This window comes from Chondrus crispus, genomic scaffold (genome assembly GCF_000350225.1).
Source record: "Chondrus crispus Stackhouse genomic scaffold, scaffold_488, whole genome shotgun sequence".
Taxonomy (NCBI): domain Eukaryota; phylum Rhodophyta; class Florideophyceae; order Gigartinales; family Gigartinaceae; genus Chondrus; species Chondrus crispus.
Genome location: NW_005179394.1, coordinates 25,326 through 41,895, shown reverse-complemented (window position 1 = coordinate 41,895; position 16,570 = coordinate 25,326). Strand labels below are relative to the sequence as shown.

Below are 16,570 nucleotides of genomic sequence, written 5' to 3'. Positions count from 1 at the left end.
CGGTTTTGCGCACATAGGTCCGGGGTGCACGAAAAAGTATGATAAATATCTAAACAGTACCTTTTGGCAACGGGAGGGGTGGGCCAGTTACATAAAAGAGCCGTTCTGTACTGTAACAGCTACAAAGCATATGCTTTGTAGCATATACAGTGCTGGCAAAAACTATAAGGCACCTGGTACTTTTGCATATTCCTAGAAAAGTTTTTATGCTATCATAAAACCCTTTGCCTTATTGAAGGCCAATGAGGCGTGGATACTGCCCATGCAGTTATTTTTTTAAAAAATCTATGGTGGTGGACGCTATCGCGTCTTATTCCCCAAACGCGTGGCAAAAACTATAAATACAGTTGCATACACGTGCAACAAAAGACCCCTCAAAGAGCTCCTTTCGCGCCAAAAAGCTTTACACAGTGCAAACTATCTCTTCTTCATTGCTACGAGCCACTGCGGTTCCCCAAGCTAAAACAAAACACGCACAATCATGCCTCGAAACACAAGGCTCACAACTTTTGAAAAAGGACAAATCCTTGTCCATCACTCCAACTGTATCTCCCTATCTGCTATTGCCCGCGAGCTGGGACGATCCCGCACAGTTGTTACAAACTTTTTGAGCGATCAAAAGCGGTACAATCGCAAAAATGCGGGAGGAAGGCCGCCAAAATTAACGGAGGCTGATAAGCGAAGAATTTTACGGAAAGGCTCCAAAGGAGATTTGGGGTCAGCAGGGATTGTGAAAGCATTGCAACTGAGTGTCAAAGCTCGCCGTGTACGCCAGGTTCTCGCTGCAGCCGAGCATTTGCGATACAAGCAAATTGCACGGACACCAGCGATGCGTGAGCGTCATGAAAAATCTGGGCTCAAGTGGGCGATGACACGAATGGTGTGGAGCAATGCAAAATGGTCCCAAATCGTCTGGTCCGATGAAAAGAAGTTCAACTTGGATGAACCAGACGGTTTGGCGTATAAATGGCATGACTTGAGAAAGGAGAAGGAGTGGTTTTCAAAGAGACAAAATGGGGGTTCGAGTGTTATGGTTTGGGCATGCTTTGCCGGTTCAAGGATATCAGAGCTTGTTTTTATGGAAGGAAAGCAGGATGGAGCGAAGTACGTGACAACTCTAGAGAACCATCTGCTACCTTTTGCGGAGGATCTACCAATTACTTGGACGTTTATGCAGGATGGCGCACCTTGCCATCGTTCACTGCTGGCGAAAAAATGGCTCTCGGACAACGGTATATCGCTGCTAGAGTGGCCTGCGTACTCGCCAGACCTGAATCCAATCGAGAATCTGTGGGGTATACTCGTGAGGTCCGTTTATGCGCAACAGAGGCAATTTGAAGATATTGAGTCTCTTACTGAGTGTATCATGGAACCTTGGGCAAATATTGCACCCAATACGGTCCGAAAACTTACTGAATCTATGCAGAAGCGGTGCGTTGATGTTGTGTACGCCAAGGGGAAGAAGATATGCTATTAAACACTGTTTTTTGTCTAGTTCCGAGCGCATTAGACCTCTGTGTATGCAACTGTATTTATAGTTTTTGCCACGCGTATGGGGAATAAGACGCGATAGCGTCCACCACCATAGATTTTTTTAAACAATGACTGCATGGGCAGTATCAACGCCTCATTGGCCTTCAATAAGGCAAAGGGTTTTATGATAGCATAAAAACATTTCTAGGAATATGCAAAAGTACCAGGTGCCTTATAGTTTTTGCCAGCACTGTAGTACAGAACAGCTGTAACAGCTCCAATGCATATGTTTTGTAGCTGATACAGTACAGAACGGCTCTTTTGGCTGCATATGCAGCCCGATTTGGTACACTATCGGGCTCTCTCTTTATAAATTGCCAAGAACGAGTAAAGTTCGAGCCCCTTCTACGGCCACCTTCAAGAACAAAGAAGTACCAGCAATGAGCTCACCGTCCCATCTCAACCGCTGTGTGGAACCCTCATGCGAAAAACGTGACCCTATTGGAAATTACCACCAATGCATCAAGTGCAAAGGTCACTGGCACAGTTGGTGTGGCTCTTCCCCAACAAATGAGTTAGATTCGGCCCCCTCATCTGCCCCCCATGTGCTTTTCCCGAATATTCCGAACCACTCGATCCAGCTCCCGAGCCCACACCCTCAGCCACTGACACAACCGGTGCGCCTTCTCCCTCAGCAAAACGGGAAAGCTTGCAGGATCGCCTTGGCAATTTTCGTGAATTTCGCACAATTAATAAGGAGGCCGGCAAGAAATCCAAGACTAGGCTCGACGTTAAAACAAAGCTGTTAATTTCTGAAGAGCTACGAGGAGCATCGCAAGCAGTTGTCATGAACAAGTACAAAATCAGCAGGAGACAGTGCAGCCAAATCAAGTCAGATGCGCCAAGACCCAGAAAAATGACAATGGAACACTCTGGAATTGCCAGTCGTAAATCCTTCAAGACCGGTCATTTCACCCTCATTGAGGATACACTTCTGCAATTTTTCAGTATGGCTCGCAAGGCAGGCCTGCCAGTCACTAGGGACGTGTTACATGTGAGAGCATTGAGAGTCACAGACAAGCTGCTTGAAAAAAGCACTGATGACGCAGAGAAGAAGGCACTCGAAAAGTTTTCAACTTCTGAGCACTGGATCACAAATTTTGTTATGAGACACCAGTTGAAGAGTGTAACCCTACATGGACAGGCTGATAGTGTTGACCACAAGAAAATTGAGCTGGGTATGAAGCAACTTCGGAGGGATCTGCAGCCATTTTCGCTTGAAAACATTTACAACATGGACGAGACTGGGCTGTTCTATCTTTTGTTTACCCGCAAATCATACGTCTTCCGCGAAGACACCAACACAGTCCGTGGAATAAAGGGCATGAAGGCGAAAGATCGTATCACTCTGATAATAACAACCAATGCAGATGGTTCACACATACTGCCATATACTGTGATTGGGAATGCCCAGAACCCCAGGGCATTTAAGCTCCGAAAGTGCCCTCTGCCTTACCTGGCTCAGAAGAAGGCATGGAATGATGGGATGACCTGTCAACGATGGTTTATGCGGGAGTTCTTGCCAGCTATCAGGAAGAAGACGTCACAGGATGTGGCTCTGATCTTGGACAATGCCAGTTCCCATGGCACAAATTTAACTGACCCCATTGGCCAGGTGAAAATATTTTTCTTACCTCCAAACTGTACCTCGGTTCATCAACCCATGGACTATGGCATAATTGCGTCTGTCAAGATTCAATACAGGTATAGTCTACTGGAGAAAGTTGTTGAACTGTTAGAAGAACGAGACACTCTCTGTGCGGGGATTAAGTCCCTACCTGCTGGGACGAAGGGAGTAATGGAGGGGCATCCTCCCCATATCTTAGACGCAGCGGAGTTACATTGCGAAGATCAGCAACACTTATCATCTGCTACTGCAGCACGCTGCTGGGTCAAAGCTCAGGTACTTCCTCCCTTTATGGAAGCCGAGCTGAGGAACCTGGTGGGAAAAAGCAACATTACCTCTGTAGAAGCAGACACTGCCGTACTTATCTCCGGGATGCTCAGTATTTCCTTGAGCGCGAAAACTGTAGAGTGCAAAAATGTTGATATCATAAGGGAAGCATCGGAGATTGGCAGCCTAACGGCGAAGAGTGCACGTTCATGGGTGGGGGTTGAGGCAATTTCGGAAGTGCGTGAGGCTTTACAAGCAGAAGTAATTGAGGACGTTGAAGCGGCCTTGACCGAAGAGATTCATGTTGCTACAGATATAGATGAGGAATCTACTGGTGAGACTACTGTTAGGACTTGTGGAAATAAGGCTGTGTCTGCTACATTTGCAGAGATTGCAAACTCTTTTTCTATATTTGAAGCAAGTGCCGCAGCCACAGACGCGCTTCATTTAAGGGGTGCCAAGAACTTGCTTTTCAAAGCACTATCCAAGAAAAAGCCACGCCGTCAGTCCGCTATGCAGGACTATTTCGTTACGTAACGAAATAGTCCTGCATAACGTTTGTACAAAGGACTAGTAGTGGGCCCAAAGCAATAAATACCATTCTAAAGGCTCTTTTCTGTTGTTATTCAATGGTGCGCACATCCCGGTATAGCGCACATCTGGAGACCTCGCACGTATGTGCACTAAAACGGGGTACCCCCTGTATTGCGTGGACTGGCATGTTGGACGTGGATGGACGGTAGTTTTGTAAGAATCTTATTTTAATTACAAGGGAAAACTATGCGGTGCCGTATTGGCATCACAGCGAAAGATTGGATCTGCACCATTTCATAGTCATGGGCAATGGATCAGTGGATCTTAGCGCAGCACGTCATGCACCAGGCCGCTCCATATCCATTGCCCGTACTACCGGGCTGGTTCTCGAACCACATCCCTCCTACCCCCACTTGCTCCATGGTCGACAAAACCCGTTCTTTGACCGTTTTCACGGGCATCATGTTTGTCCTGACCCAAAAGAGGACACGAATATGGCGATGCAACACACCAAGCCGTTTTCCCGCAAAACCTATCCCCCTTCCAACTGTTTTCGGTCTCTCAGTTTCCCAACCCATCTACATTCCTTCCTCGGCTGCCACGCGTTTTTGTCACCGTTTCAAGTTCCGTCTTGTTCTTAAAACTGTCGCCAGCGACTTTTAGCAATCTTTCATCGTTTCTTGTGCATTTCCGACTTCTTCCTTTTCGCTGCTGCAACCGAGTACTTCTTTTTCAATTCCTAGTTCCTGTTCTCTCAAGAACACTCCCCAGTCATCTACTCACTCCTTTTTCGAAGGATGCCGCAGCAACTTCATTCGACAAGTCATACCACTGGTTGAAGTCCGTTTATCGCAGATTCTGTGCCCCTTCCGCTAGAGATTGAGTAAAAGTTGAACCTGGCCTGTCATTTTCAAGACAAAAATTGTGTAACTATATTAACAATCACACAATATCAGTACATCTACGCACGAAGAAGTCCAACCCCCGCCAACGGGCGGAATCCGGAGGACGAACCAGAGGAGCTTTAAGCCGGGCGGAGTGTGGCTGCATGAAGCGTGATCTGCTTGTAGATTTAGTTAAGCAGAAAAATCGACGCAGGCCTTCTGTAGTTCCTTTTAATGTCCACTACCAAATTTCCATTGAGTAATAACAGCTATAGATGCATCGCCGTAGCGGAGTTTGCGAGAATCAGAAAAAAGATTTTTGGAGGATGGCCTTCCCCCAACTGGTATTTTGTTAGAGTGGTAATGTGAAAGAGTCGTCCGTCTCGCAATGTTGCGCGTTTGACCTTGATCACTGCGCTTTAAAGTTGCTTGACATGCTCTTGATGTCTGCGTTCTTCGTCTGGCAGTTTCTCCGCGTTTAAATCACTGCCTACCACGCGTGGAACACCGAAACCGATCAAGAGCCAGGTAGTGAAGCCGAAAGACCTCATGAAACGGTCAGTATCTCTGTGGAAGATTAAGAGCGCCAAGGAATCAACATGAATAATAAAAGACCTTCTTGTGCATCATCGTGTCGCAAAAGCAGTAGACAGAATCGGTAAATTCGCAGGATTACAACAACAGAATTGGCGAGGACGCTTCGTTGCGGTGAAAATAGAGGTAAGCGCAAGAGTCCAGATTGTTGCTCACACAGAGGACAAAGCCTTACGATCGCGATGGAAGGATTGTGAGCAAAAGCAATTTCTTGAAGTAGAATCGTAAACTTTATCGATGTACAACGCTAGAAACCTCCTGGAAACGTAAAAAGCCCTTCCCAACTTCCCACCAAGTTCCAAACGCGCTCGCTTCGCTTTCGGCGTACCAAAGCACTACTGTAGACAGTATTCGCGGAGACTCTGGGGCAACATCAATTACCGCATCACCCTTGTTCTCTCCAGACTGTCCCTCGTCCAGTTCCTGTAACAAATCCCTTCCTACCTTTCTCTTAAGCTTCTTCAAATTATGAAATACTGTAGAATTACTGACCGTTTCTCTCAGCCAAGAGCTTCTCCGCCTTATCCAGTATCTTGATCTTTTCAAAGTGTTGTTGTAATTTTCCAACACCTCCTCTTGAGCGGTCGGCTTGTTTACCGCTCTGCTCTCTACATAGGAGCTAGCCATTTCGGAAACCCAAGTTTCCATCGCGTTCAAACTTTCTTGTTGACCGCTCCTTCTACGTTTGCCTAGAGAGCTCGGTCGTCCCTCAGTTTTCGTACCGTCAGTCCTCGATCCTTCATAGCGTCCCGCCCTCCCGGAATAAGCTTACAACATAGATTCGTGAAGGCACCGTCGTCATAAGGAGTCCCTTTCTGAGTAGCGGAAAGCACAATCATCATGCACATCCCCAAATCGCTAAATTCGCCGCTCGGGAGTTTAGAGACATACCTCCCAAATCTGTCCGGATCGTTTTGACCGGAGGCTGCCCAACGGTGCAAATATGTGGTGAAATTCCTCTTGCCTTCATCCAACTTGTGCTTGAGAAAAGACGCTGTGCGGTAGGCCACCGGGGGGAGTTGAGAATCAACACCATCAACCCTACCTGTCATATCCAAGAAAGATCACAAAGATGGATCGTTAAGGCTGATTTCGACAACGCCCCAGAGGTTTTCTCGCGTGAAAACCGCATGTAATTGAGACCTGGTCAGCGTTTGTCCCATCCCTATAAGGGCAGCATTCGTTTCTTCATCATCTCGCATGATGATCAGAAGACGCGCATATTCGCTCAGATTGAAGTTGTTGGCGTCCTCCGCAGGGTCCAAGTGTCGCTCGGCCGTGTTACCAGCTCTACGAGGAGATTGCCGAGGCGGGTTCGAAGGAGACAGTCCTGACCTCGCCCGATCGAGAACAACATTATTTTTCTTATACTCTTCAGCCTCCTTTGCGGTAATTAGATACAGCAGCGAAGCCTCTTGAGGCGTATGCGATATACTCATGGGATAGATTTTGATTTGTTCCAGTTTTCTTCGCAACCAAGACTCGTATCGCTCTATTTCTGGGTGCGTCTGCGTTGTAGCGATAATTCTCTTACCCGACGAAAGTGAAAGACGGAGATGCAAGATGAGTTTGGCAGCAAGGGCATCCCTTTTCCCAGCTTATTTGGGGTCCCGGTGCTTTAGAACTGTTCGGATCGGCTTGCCCTTTAACGCCAAGAAAAATGCAAATGCTCGTGACATACCATCTGCCTCCGAAACTCTAACCGGCTGATTATCCCCTTCATCACTCATCTCGCCATTATCTTCTCCAGTAACCTCCATACGCTCTGGAAACCGGAGCGGAGCGGTGCCATTAAACTGAAGATCGTTAACAGGATTTGCGGAATGGATTTCTATGTCCAGTGACGCGCGAGGATGGAAAAAAGACTGCGTAGTCATTTCGCTATTACGCCGAGCGTGTGAGCTTGGTGGCACCGTAGGATCATCTCCGCCTAGCGTACGTGATAGTTGTGGGGAAGACGGCGGCAGTTGTGACGGTTGCGCGGTTGAATTTCGTTGAGAACTGTCAAGGAGGTTCTCGTGGCGTCTGGAGCCCACTGATCTCGGTACGGAGATGTGCTCAAGGCTGTCATTATTGTAATGTAGACGTCGTTCGCAAAGTTCCAAACCCTTTTGAGCAGTCGACGATGCGGATGCGACGGAAACCCATCGATGAAGACGAGGGCTGCGTCTCGGAAGTGGGGAAGTAGCAGTAACCATGACGGTGGATCCAGTAGTTTGGGTGACAAACGCAGAGAGGAATTGAGATGAAGTGTTTTGGGTGACGGTACGCAGATAAGGAATGAGATAAATTGAAAACGGTACCCGGGTTGGGTAGGAGTGCAAAGCGCGGAAGAATAATAAACTGCCCAAGAAAGGTGCTATAAGGGATAGCTACGTGTACGAAGTCAATGGGGCCTATTCTCTTTAGCGGGAATAGAGGAAAAAAGAATTCATAGTTTTCGAATTCGAAAACTATGAATTCTTGAACACCGTGTAGTACACGGTGAGATCCCAGTCCACCAACAACGCGTTTGCTAGAGCCAGCAGTTGCAGACGCTTCGATTTTGAACAGATCCCGCCCACACGCACACATCCTCCAAAACAAAAGGAACAACTGCTTTGCGAACCTTCCTTTTATCGTATTTCTAACACAAGACTAGATCTACATTGGATTGAATCTGTAGGAAATTGCCAGTGGGATTATTCCATATCAGTCAGTGATCTGGCAATTTCATTCCGCATTTTGAGAGTTATGATAAATTTTTGTGTCGATGAGCTGGACACAAGTCATCGAAAATCGACTCCGCCAACGCTATAAAGGCATATTTTCGCCACACTCGCGACAACGACTCTTCAGATTGCTCTCCTCCTATGTTCCTGTTCATGACACACAAAGTCACCCCCTTCATTGAAATACATGCAGCTTTAGCTTCACATCACCATTTTCAGTTCTTGAAAACACCAAGGTATGAACTCTGAGGGTAGGGTTTCTCCCGATCCGTTCATGGGAGCAGAGGGTACGGAACGGTCCTGTTACGCCTGTAATGTGCGCAATGAGCGCACTCCTAGTCTCCCTGTGCATCTAACTGTCTCTCAAATCTCGAACAGGTCCAGTGTGGATACCGGAGTCATCCCAAACCCCTTTCTGACACTTCCACAGGACTCCAAGACCACTGTTTACCTTTGCAGCTATTGTCGAGATAAGAAGTCTGGCTGGAATATGATATGTGCGTCTAGAAAGTACCCCAGAATATCAAGAAAGTCTTTAGCTGCCTGGAAGACCCGGTATCTTCCGAAAAGGGATAGGGCTGAACGCCAGACGTGTGAGATATGTAGTAGAGCTGGAATAGAAGATGCAGAGAACGTGCGAAACCCTTCTCGGGACTGGAAACTATTCAACATTCAGCTGTGCAGTGTAGAAGTCCAGACAGAATTCATCAATGAGCTCTGTCGATTATCGAAGTGTAGCAGAGAAACTGCTGAGGACATACTTCAACATCCAGGCAAATTTTATCACTGCTACAACCACATTAATCATATACGTCTTTCTAAGCTAAAGGCAAGGCGTTTCGAGCTCTCCCAGGCCGGAACATCAAAGTGCATCTTTTACAGACGAGGATGTCCTATAGATGACCAGAAGGCTATAGGACGACTTTGGGAGATATCCGAGATTGATTTAGACACCTCAAATAACGTCGAACTACTATCCCAACTAGATGACAGCGTGTACAGCCATTCCGGGGGGTCGCTTGGTGCAAGACAGGTAATGGGAAGGCGATGTTGTCGCTCATGTCTGTATGTCGTCACTGAAGGGAAGAGAGGAGGCAGACCTATATTTTCTACACACAGTCTAAAGAGCATTATCGAAAGCTGGCTTGTGAAATGCGTTCTGTTCTCCGTTGAACCAGAGACCTCACCCCACTACCTGCGGTTGCAAGAGTCGTCTATAGCAGAGGAGATTAGAACGGTCGCCAAAACTCTGCGGCTCTCCTGTGTGAACATTGAAAATGACTGTAGTACAGTCCGATTGCTGCCGTTCTCTGATGTTTGCCATGCCCGAAAAGCTCTTTGTGGCTTTTGCAAGAGTGATACACACTCTAAACTAGCACGTGTTGATGATCGCACATTACAGAAGCGTTTAGAACCTTCCCTTGCTGGTATGGGGGTAATTTTAAAGAAGCTAGGGTATTGTTCAAGGTTTAATGTAGTTGCTTCGCAAATTGAGCAAATGCTATCTGCCAGTGTGAAGACAACTTCAAAGGGACTTACATGGACTAGACCTACCTCTTCCAACATTAGATCATATCTTGATACTGTTGCCAAACACTTTCGAGACAGCAAGCAAAAGTACTGGGGGGGTAACTGGTCGTTGACAGATGAGATATCAGTTTTGCCTAAGGAGCTGTGGACAGACGTTGTGTACACCATGGCTTCTGACCGCCGTATTGTATCGTGGTCAGTATCTGCAAGAGCTAGTCGTCAAAGTGTGAGGGATGTGTTTCCTCTATCTAATAACCCTGCGTTGATGGCACAGCCATCTATAGAGGAAGCTCTAAGCCATGGTTCTGAGTATCCACGTGCAGATCTTGCCCTATGTGTTCGTGCACTGAAGTCAATAGAGCAGACATTTTTAAGTTGCACAAACGGAGTGTCAGGACCCCTGACGACGTGCATTTCAATTGCAGGTATTTGTGAGGTTAGCCCCTCATTCGTGAGCGTCTTGAATTCTCTGGGCCTTTTTCTCTCTTATACTACAACAGAACGATATAGGCAGAATCTTATTGCCGGGAGGGAGAGGAATGGTCCCTGGGACAGTACTGTTGTGGACACAAAAGCACTGCCCCTTCTCCAGTTCGATAACTGGGACAGTACATCACCGCATGCTGTCAAGGTTGATGGAAAGCCAATGCCGAAGGTAAATGGCTCTCTTCTGCAAGGAATCACAAAAAAGTGGAAGCCTTTGGAGAATATGGAACTCCACAGGAAAAGGTTTAAAGCTGAACCTGGTGACTGGAAAACTTCGAGCCTCCTTGGCGATAGGGGCTCTTTCGTAGACAAGCTATTGCCACCCGAAAGCCATGAAATTATTTCAGAGTTTAGTGTAATTGTCTTCGGGCTGTGCTCAGGTTACCGAAACCGTCTTGTCGGTGGAAAAGAGGGTCTTGGTAGTGAGTACAACACTTCTGCTCGGACTGAGTTTCAGCATGGCTGCACTGAAGCACCGCTGAACTTCAGGACTTTACTTCTTTCAGCTTTTAAGCAGCACGACGGCAAGGCTGCTACAGATGAGTCTTTATACGACCAGCAAGTTGTTTACGTCGAGATAAGTCGAGACAGTGCTGCAGACAAGCTCACAGTTCGAAGGGTTTTAAAGATAATTGAGAAACAAATAAGGCCTGGCCATCCAGGGTGCCCTAGACATGTGGTTGTGGGAGGGGACCAGCCATCTTACAAGATGTTTGTAGAGATTTGGATGGAATCTTACAGAAAACAGCATGGCAATACGACATCCAACAGGAGTCCTGGAATAATAGATGATGTTTATAGATTACATGAGTGGCTAGTTCCTTTCCCAGGACTCTTCCATACGGAAAAGCAAGCCATGTACTCTATATGCAAGGAAATGCTTGACGGTCTTGGGTTAGATGAGATTGCTGCATGTGCTGGCCTCTCTAAAGGCCAGGTCTCAAATATCCTTACTCACTCCCATACACGTAACAACCGTGCTGTATTGTTCAACTTTGCATGTGCCATGATTATTCACATCACTGATATGCTTCTATTGGAAAATTATGAGCTTGCCAGACAAGTGGCAAGCATGCATAAGAACGCTTCTGAGAAAAAACTCTCCGCCGACGGGGTATTTAAAGAACCTCTGGGGGCACGTGTTAGTACTCAAACATCGCAGCACACAAACGAAAAGCCGTTCGGTCAATTGTACAAAGAAACAACTGAGGTTGTTACTGCGGATACGATAAACTGTGGGAGAAGAATCAGGGATTTGGCAGTGAAAGCATTTGGCCGTGGATGCAATGGGCAGCACTTTGTGAACACTGTTCTATTTTCATGCTTACTACCCACCATTAGATTCCATGTGCTGTCTAGAACTGGTCATAGTAACGTCACAGATATTTTTTGGTTCAAGCATATGCCCATCCTGCACGCAACGACCCATTTAAAATATCAGGAGTTGAGTCTATACTATGCCTTTTTCCGAGGTATTCTACCAACATACGTGGTGGATGAACTGTATGACAAGAAGCCAGGCCGTTCTCTTGTCCAGCTTTTAAGTTTTACAGGAAGAGGAAAAGATGCCATAGACAGAAGGGGATGGACTTATGTGCACTTGGATGAGTCTCTTGAAATGCTGGCGGTTCGACATTTGAAAAGCCTGAGCGTCAACTTTCTAGGTCATCTGCAGAATGCATCGGCATGGCTGCAGCAGGTATCTATGTTTAGAGCATTGTCTAGATATTGCACTGGTGCGTCAAGGGCTTTCGGTCGTAAGAGGATACTGGACGATGGAGGGGAGCAGGGAGGGCCCCTGTCACATTTTGACAGAAACGCTGTTCAGTGGAGAACTGTGTCCAGAATGTTGCACGTAATGAGAGAGAAAGGCTTTCTCAACATCGCACATCGCTGTTCTGAGTGGCTCACCAACGTTTTTTCCAGCCCTCCCCAACGAATGAATATAGTTGAGGACCAAAACAAGTTGCTGCAGGTCGCAGAGCTGGGAAGGATGACTACCAAGCTGCACTCTTCTGTAATATTTCCTGATGTGTTCGGTGGACTGTCTGAAGAGGATGTGGTCAACCACTTTTCAGGGAAACGTTTCAAAAAGTGGACTAGATCACGTGCAGTTACGAGAGCATCTAAGTCTATGTCAAAGAACGGTGGTGTGGTCACAATTACTGGCTCAGGATGTGACGTCACTCTGACTGCCAGCGTCACAGATGGACCGAGTCGCATAAAAAGACTTAAGGGCAAACATTCGTTCATTACTGTTATGGTTGAAAGCAGGAGAAAGATTGCGAGAGCTAAGGACGCGCTGTACGCAGAGGAAAGAAAGGCGATAAATTCCGGGAACAGGGAGTACTTAAAGGAAGTTATGGCGCGATGGGACGCCCTTCATGATCGGAGACACCTTGTTTCAACTTTTGCTGACTGTTTCGTGGACCTGAACGGCCAGTTTAACCATCCAGTCAAATCAAGGTTCCTAAAGTATACAAGAAGGAACAACAGAGACGTTCTGTACTCTTTTAACAAAATATCCTTCGACAGTGGTACGAGCTCTCGAGTGTCGCGAAGTATGTTTGGTTCGTCGCTAACACCTTACTACTCTGTTCAACTAGACGTTATGAATTCTCTCCACTTCAGAGGGGACAATGCAGGTGGGGGTACGTCCCTGCAAAGTGTTGTCATTGGTAAGATGATATCAATTATGAGACCATGCTTGACAGATGCAGCTTCAAAACACCTACGACAGGTTCACCTTCATATTGATGAACCAAGCAAGGTTATAGTGCATAAGAAATCAGAGCAAACTCGGCGGGACAAAAACAGGTCCAGAGGTACTCCCCAAGAGAGTGAGGTGGATCAGGAAACCACTTGTAGGCGGCTACAGTTCGACGATGAACTTACTGTCCCGTGGAGCTCCCTCCTCAACAACCGAGACGAAAAAGATGAGCTTGCATCTCTGCATTTGCATTGTGCAGCGGTAGCATCTTTTGAGTTGCTGAAACATTCACAGCATAACTGTTGCATATTCCTCCATGGAGGTATGTTTGCAGTACCAACAGAATTTACAAACTGTACTCCGAAAGATTTAACACCGCATAGGGACAGTAACGATGCTGAATCCATGTTAACTCAAGGATGTATTGTCCTCAAGAGAGAGAAGGAGAATGGCAATAGTGATAGTAACTTGTTTCAGATTCCTCGCGATCGTTGCCTTGTTTTCGAGACAAGAGGAGGTGCATACATCGGTCATCATGAAATGAAACATGGTGAGTCTGAGACTAGATTTGTAGCTACGTACACTTCTTACATTGCCGGACCATTCCAGGAGTTTAACAGGTAGTTTGGTGTAATGGAACCCAATAGAAGAAAAGACCACGTGGAAAGAGTACCAAGGGATGTACGAAGCACAAGTCTGATTTCAGGGTCTTTAATACTATCAGACGATACGGACGTGTTCATAATTTTACTGTGCTCCGAAGTTATGCACTCACAAGGAATCGTTCATGTTTTGAACGACACCTTTCATAGTGTTGATGATGCAATCTCCGCTTTATGTTCTATACAAAGCAGTGGTAAGACTGTAGCTATGCTGTACTGTATGGCTGGCTGTGATTTTACACCCTCTTTCTTTGGCATGAGTCATGAAGTCTTCGTGCTTGTGTTGGCCATTTTCAGGAAACATCTGCTTAATCTAGAGCCGCCAGAGACCGGCATCAACAAGACAACTATTGAAACATTTGAAACGTTCATATGTACATTGTATCTATTCAAGCATGGCAAAGAACGACTGCTTTCTAAAACGCATACGAGAAAATTTCTCACTGAAGCAACTTACCAACTACAGAAGGGACTTCTAGAACAGAAAGAATTCTCAGCCTTTAAGAAGAGCATCTTCACTTCAACACATGAGGTCGGGTCACATCTATGGAAGATTGACGTACGTAACTTCGTTTCTGATAATGCAAAAAGCATTAATGAGCTAGTACCTCACGTACAACACCTACAACTCCAGATAAGGAGGTCATTTTTCGTTGTATACAAGTATTGGGGAAGGGCACACTGCATGGATGCTTCACATGAAACAGTAGGGGGCTGTGCACCTGAGAATGGCTATCATGAAGATGGCTCAATACTGCTCGAAGCAAACGAACACCTCAGACAAATTGAAGGTCTAATAAGACAAGTGAAGTCCTCCTGCAAATGCAAGGGAGACTGTTCTACTCGTCGATGTTCATGTGTGAGAGAGGCAAGAAAGTGCATTGGGTGCTACTGCAACGAAGTAGTCTGCACCAATCACTTTCCCGATACTTCAGAACATGAAGGTGCAGTTAACTCAGCACCGGCGGAATTAATACCCCTTAGCAACCATCAGCTGCTAGTAGAATCAGAACCCTTGGTATCTACCGTTGTACTGAGCAGCAGCGATTCAGAGGAGCAAAATGACAATAACTCTGTACACACTATTGAAAGTACGTCCACAATTGACATGGAACCTGACGACATGGAACCTTTACTTTTAAATGTATAGAAAGCACTAAAACTTGGTGTATCATGTACTTACTTTCTCCAAGCGATTGACACACACTGTAGAAAATGAGAATTAAGTACTCCAAAGCTCTGTCAATAAACCATCTATGCCCTCTTCTCCCCGTAGTTCCATAGGGAAAACCCTTAGAAACTCTTCGCTGTGCAATACTGCACGTTCTGGGCCGAGAAGAGTGTCATCGATCCAAGCTTGATAAACATCTTCTATATTCAAAGGTGCTTTGTTTTTAAGTAGATAAGGCCTGTTGCACCACACAAAAAGGCCGATGTACCGGTGTAAGTGCGGTTTCGGCTTTAAATAGTGCTGTGTGAGCAACACGTTTTCATTTCTGAACGGTAGACATCCCGGTGGAATAGATACCAGAAGATGCGCTTCTGACGTAAGTAGCTGAACTCGCTTTAGCAGTTCAGAACCCTTTCCGATAGGCAATAGTACACAGCGACAGTACGGACTTTCCTTTTGAACGCCCTTCTCAAACTTGGTAAACAGGTCTTCTAAAAGCACGTTGTTGAAGGGTGGATTTCCAGCACCACCTTCTATGCTGTCCTCAACATAGTTCCAACTTTTTAGAGAACCAAGTTCCAAATCCCCCAGGTCCAAACTACAGTAGTCTCGAAGAACACCACTTTCGTTAAATGAGTCCGCAAATAGTTCCGTGCTAACGAAACTGGTAATTGACCAAAGCGCGTATAATGTCCGAGGGGCAATCCAGCTGGCGTGAAAGTCATTACGTGAGTGTTTGCGAGCTAATGATCTTTGAATGCAGGCAAGAAACGTATTACAGCGTTCACCGGGCATCTGTATCTTCTCTATGCTTGCTGCCTGTTCACAGGCAATCGTTGAATTCTATGAGCGGTCTAAAACGTTGACAGTCTTATAACGATGCCATAAACGAATCGAAAGTGCACGCGAAAGTAAAAAACTTGACTCTTTGCTCGCTTGAAGTTGTTAACATGAACCTTATAGTAGGTTTGAAGACCTTTGCGGCCTCTAAGGTGCATTTGAATGATCTTAACGTCATGAATGCTCTCCGAATCCTGTAGAACCGCATTTCTGTCAACACCCATTGTTTGGGGAGGTGCAGAGCGTTACTGGTACTAGCGACACCCACAGTCACGGCAATAGAACTAATTATGATTGCATGGACTTGGCAATTGACTTCTTGGTGGGGGTTGAATGCAAGGTATGAAGATTGAGATGTTCAAAACGTGCAACAAAGCCGAGAAGGGTGGAGTGTGGCCTTGAACACAGGTTTGAGCTCGAAATGCACCTCAGTTGGAAGGAATATTTCTATTTTCGTAGAGAGCACCTTTTTGTCAATCGTCACACAAGAAATGTAACGATAAGGCAGAGTATTTCAAGCTTGAGGTCAGCACACATATCACGGGAGGCCTCCACTTTCCTCAGGTGACCGTTGAAAACCTCTTGCGCCAAAACCGAAGCGAGTATTACTTCGAACAGTTATCTAAATTTTGCTTATTTTCTATGGGATTGACCGAGGGTTCGAAATCATCCTGCAGGGCCGTTTTGCGAATAATCTATCCCATTTAGGTGGCTGATCACCGACTGATATGACATCTCATGTATCTATCTGTAAGTATGGCATTAAGATTATGCGTCCATGCCGGCACCTGCACGTTATCATAGGTGTTATGAATAGCGGCAATGGACCAATAGAAATCAGTTATCCTGTCCATCCAAGTCCAAACATCCGTCCACGCAATCTCTATGACGGGCCTCAGTCGGGCTCCAAATGGTGAAATGGGCCGACTACAATTTGGCCGCATGTCGCAGTTTGGGGACGGCTCTCACTGTTGCTACTGGTGGGATATGGCGGCGGCGAGGGGAGGCTCCTAGGTCCTGC

General features: G+C 46.2%; 1 protein-coding gene across 1 annotated transcript; it reads left to right on the top strand.

Annotated features, from left to right (window-relative positions):
• Positions 1 to 481: 481 nt before the first annotated feature.
• Positions 482 to 1,477, top strand: CHC_T00000299001 (hypothetical protein). The gene has a single exon (XM_005719329.1). The coding sequence runs from the start codon at positions 482 to 484 to the stop codon at positions 1,475 to 1,477; it is 996 nt and encodes a 331-aa protein (XP_005719386.1).
• The last annotated feature ends 15,093 nt before the right edge of the window (positions 1,478 to 16,570 follow it).

Bases quoted from the DNA above. Each gene is read 5' to 3' on its own strand.
- CHC_T00000299001 (XM_005719329.1), top strand. From the start codon at position 482: ATGCCTCGAAACACAAGGCTCACAACTTTTGAAAAAGGACAAATCCTT.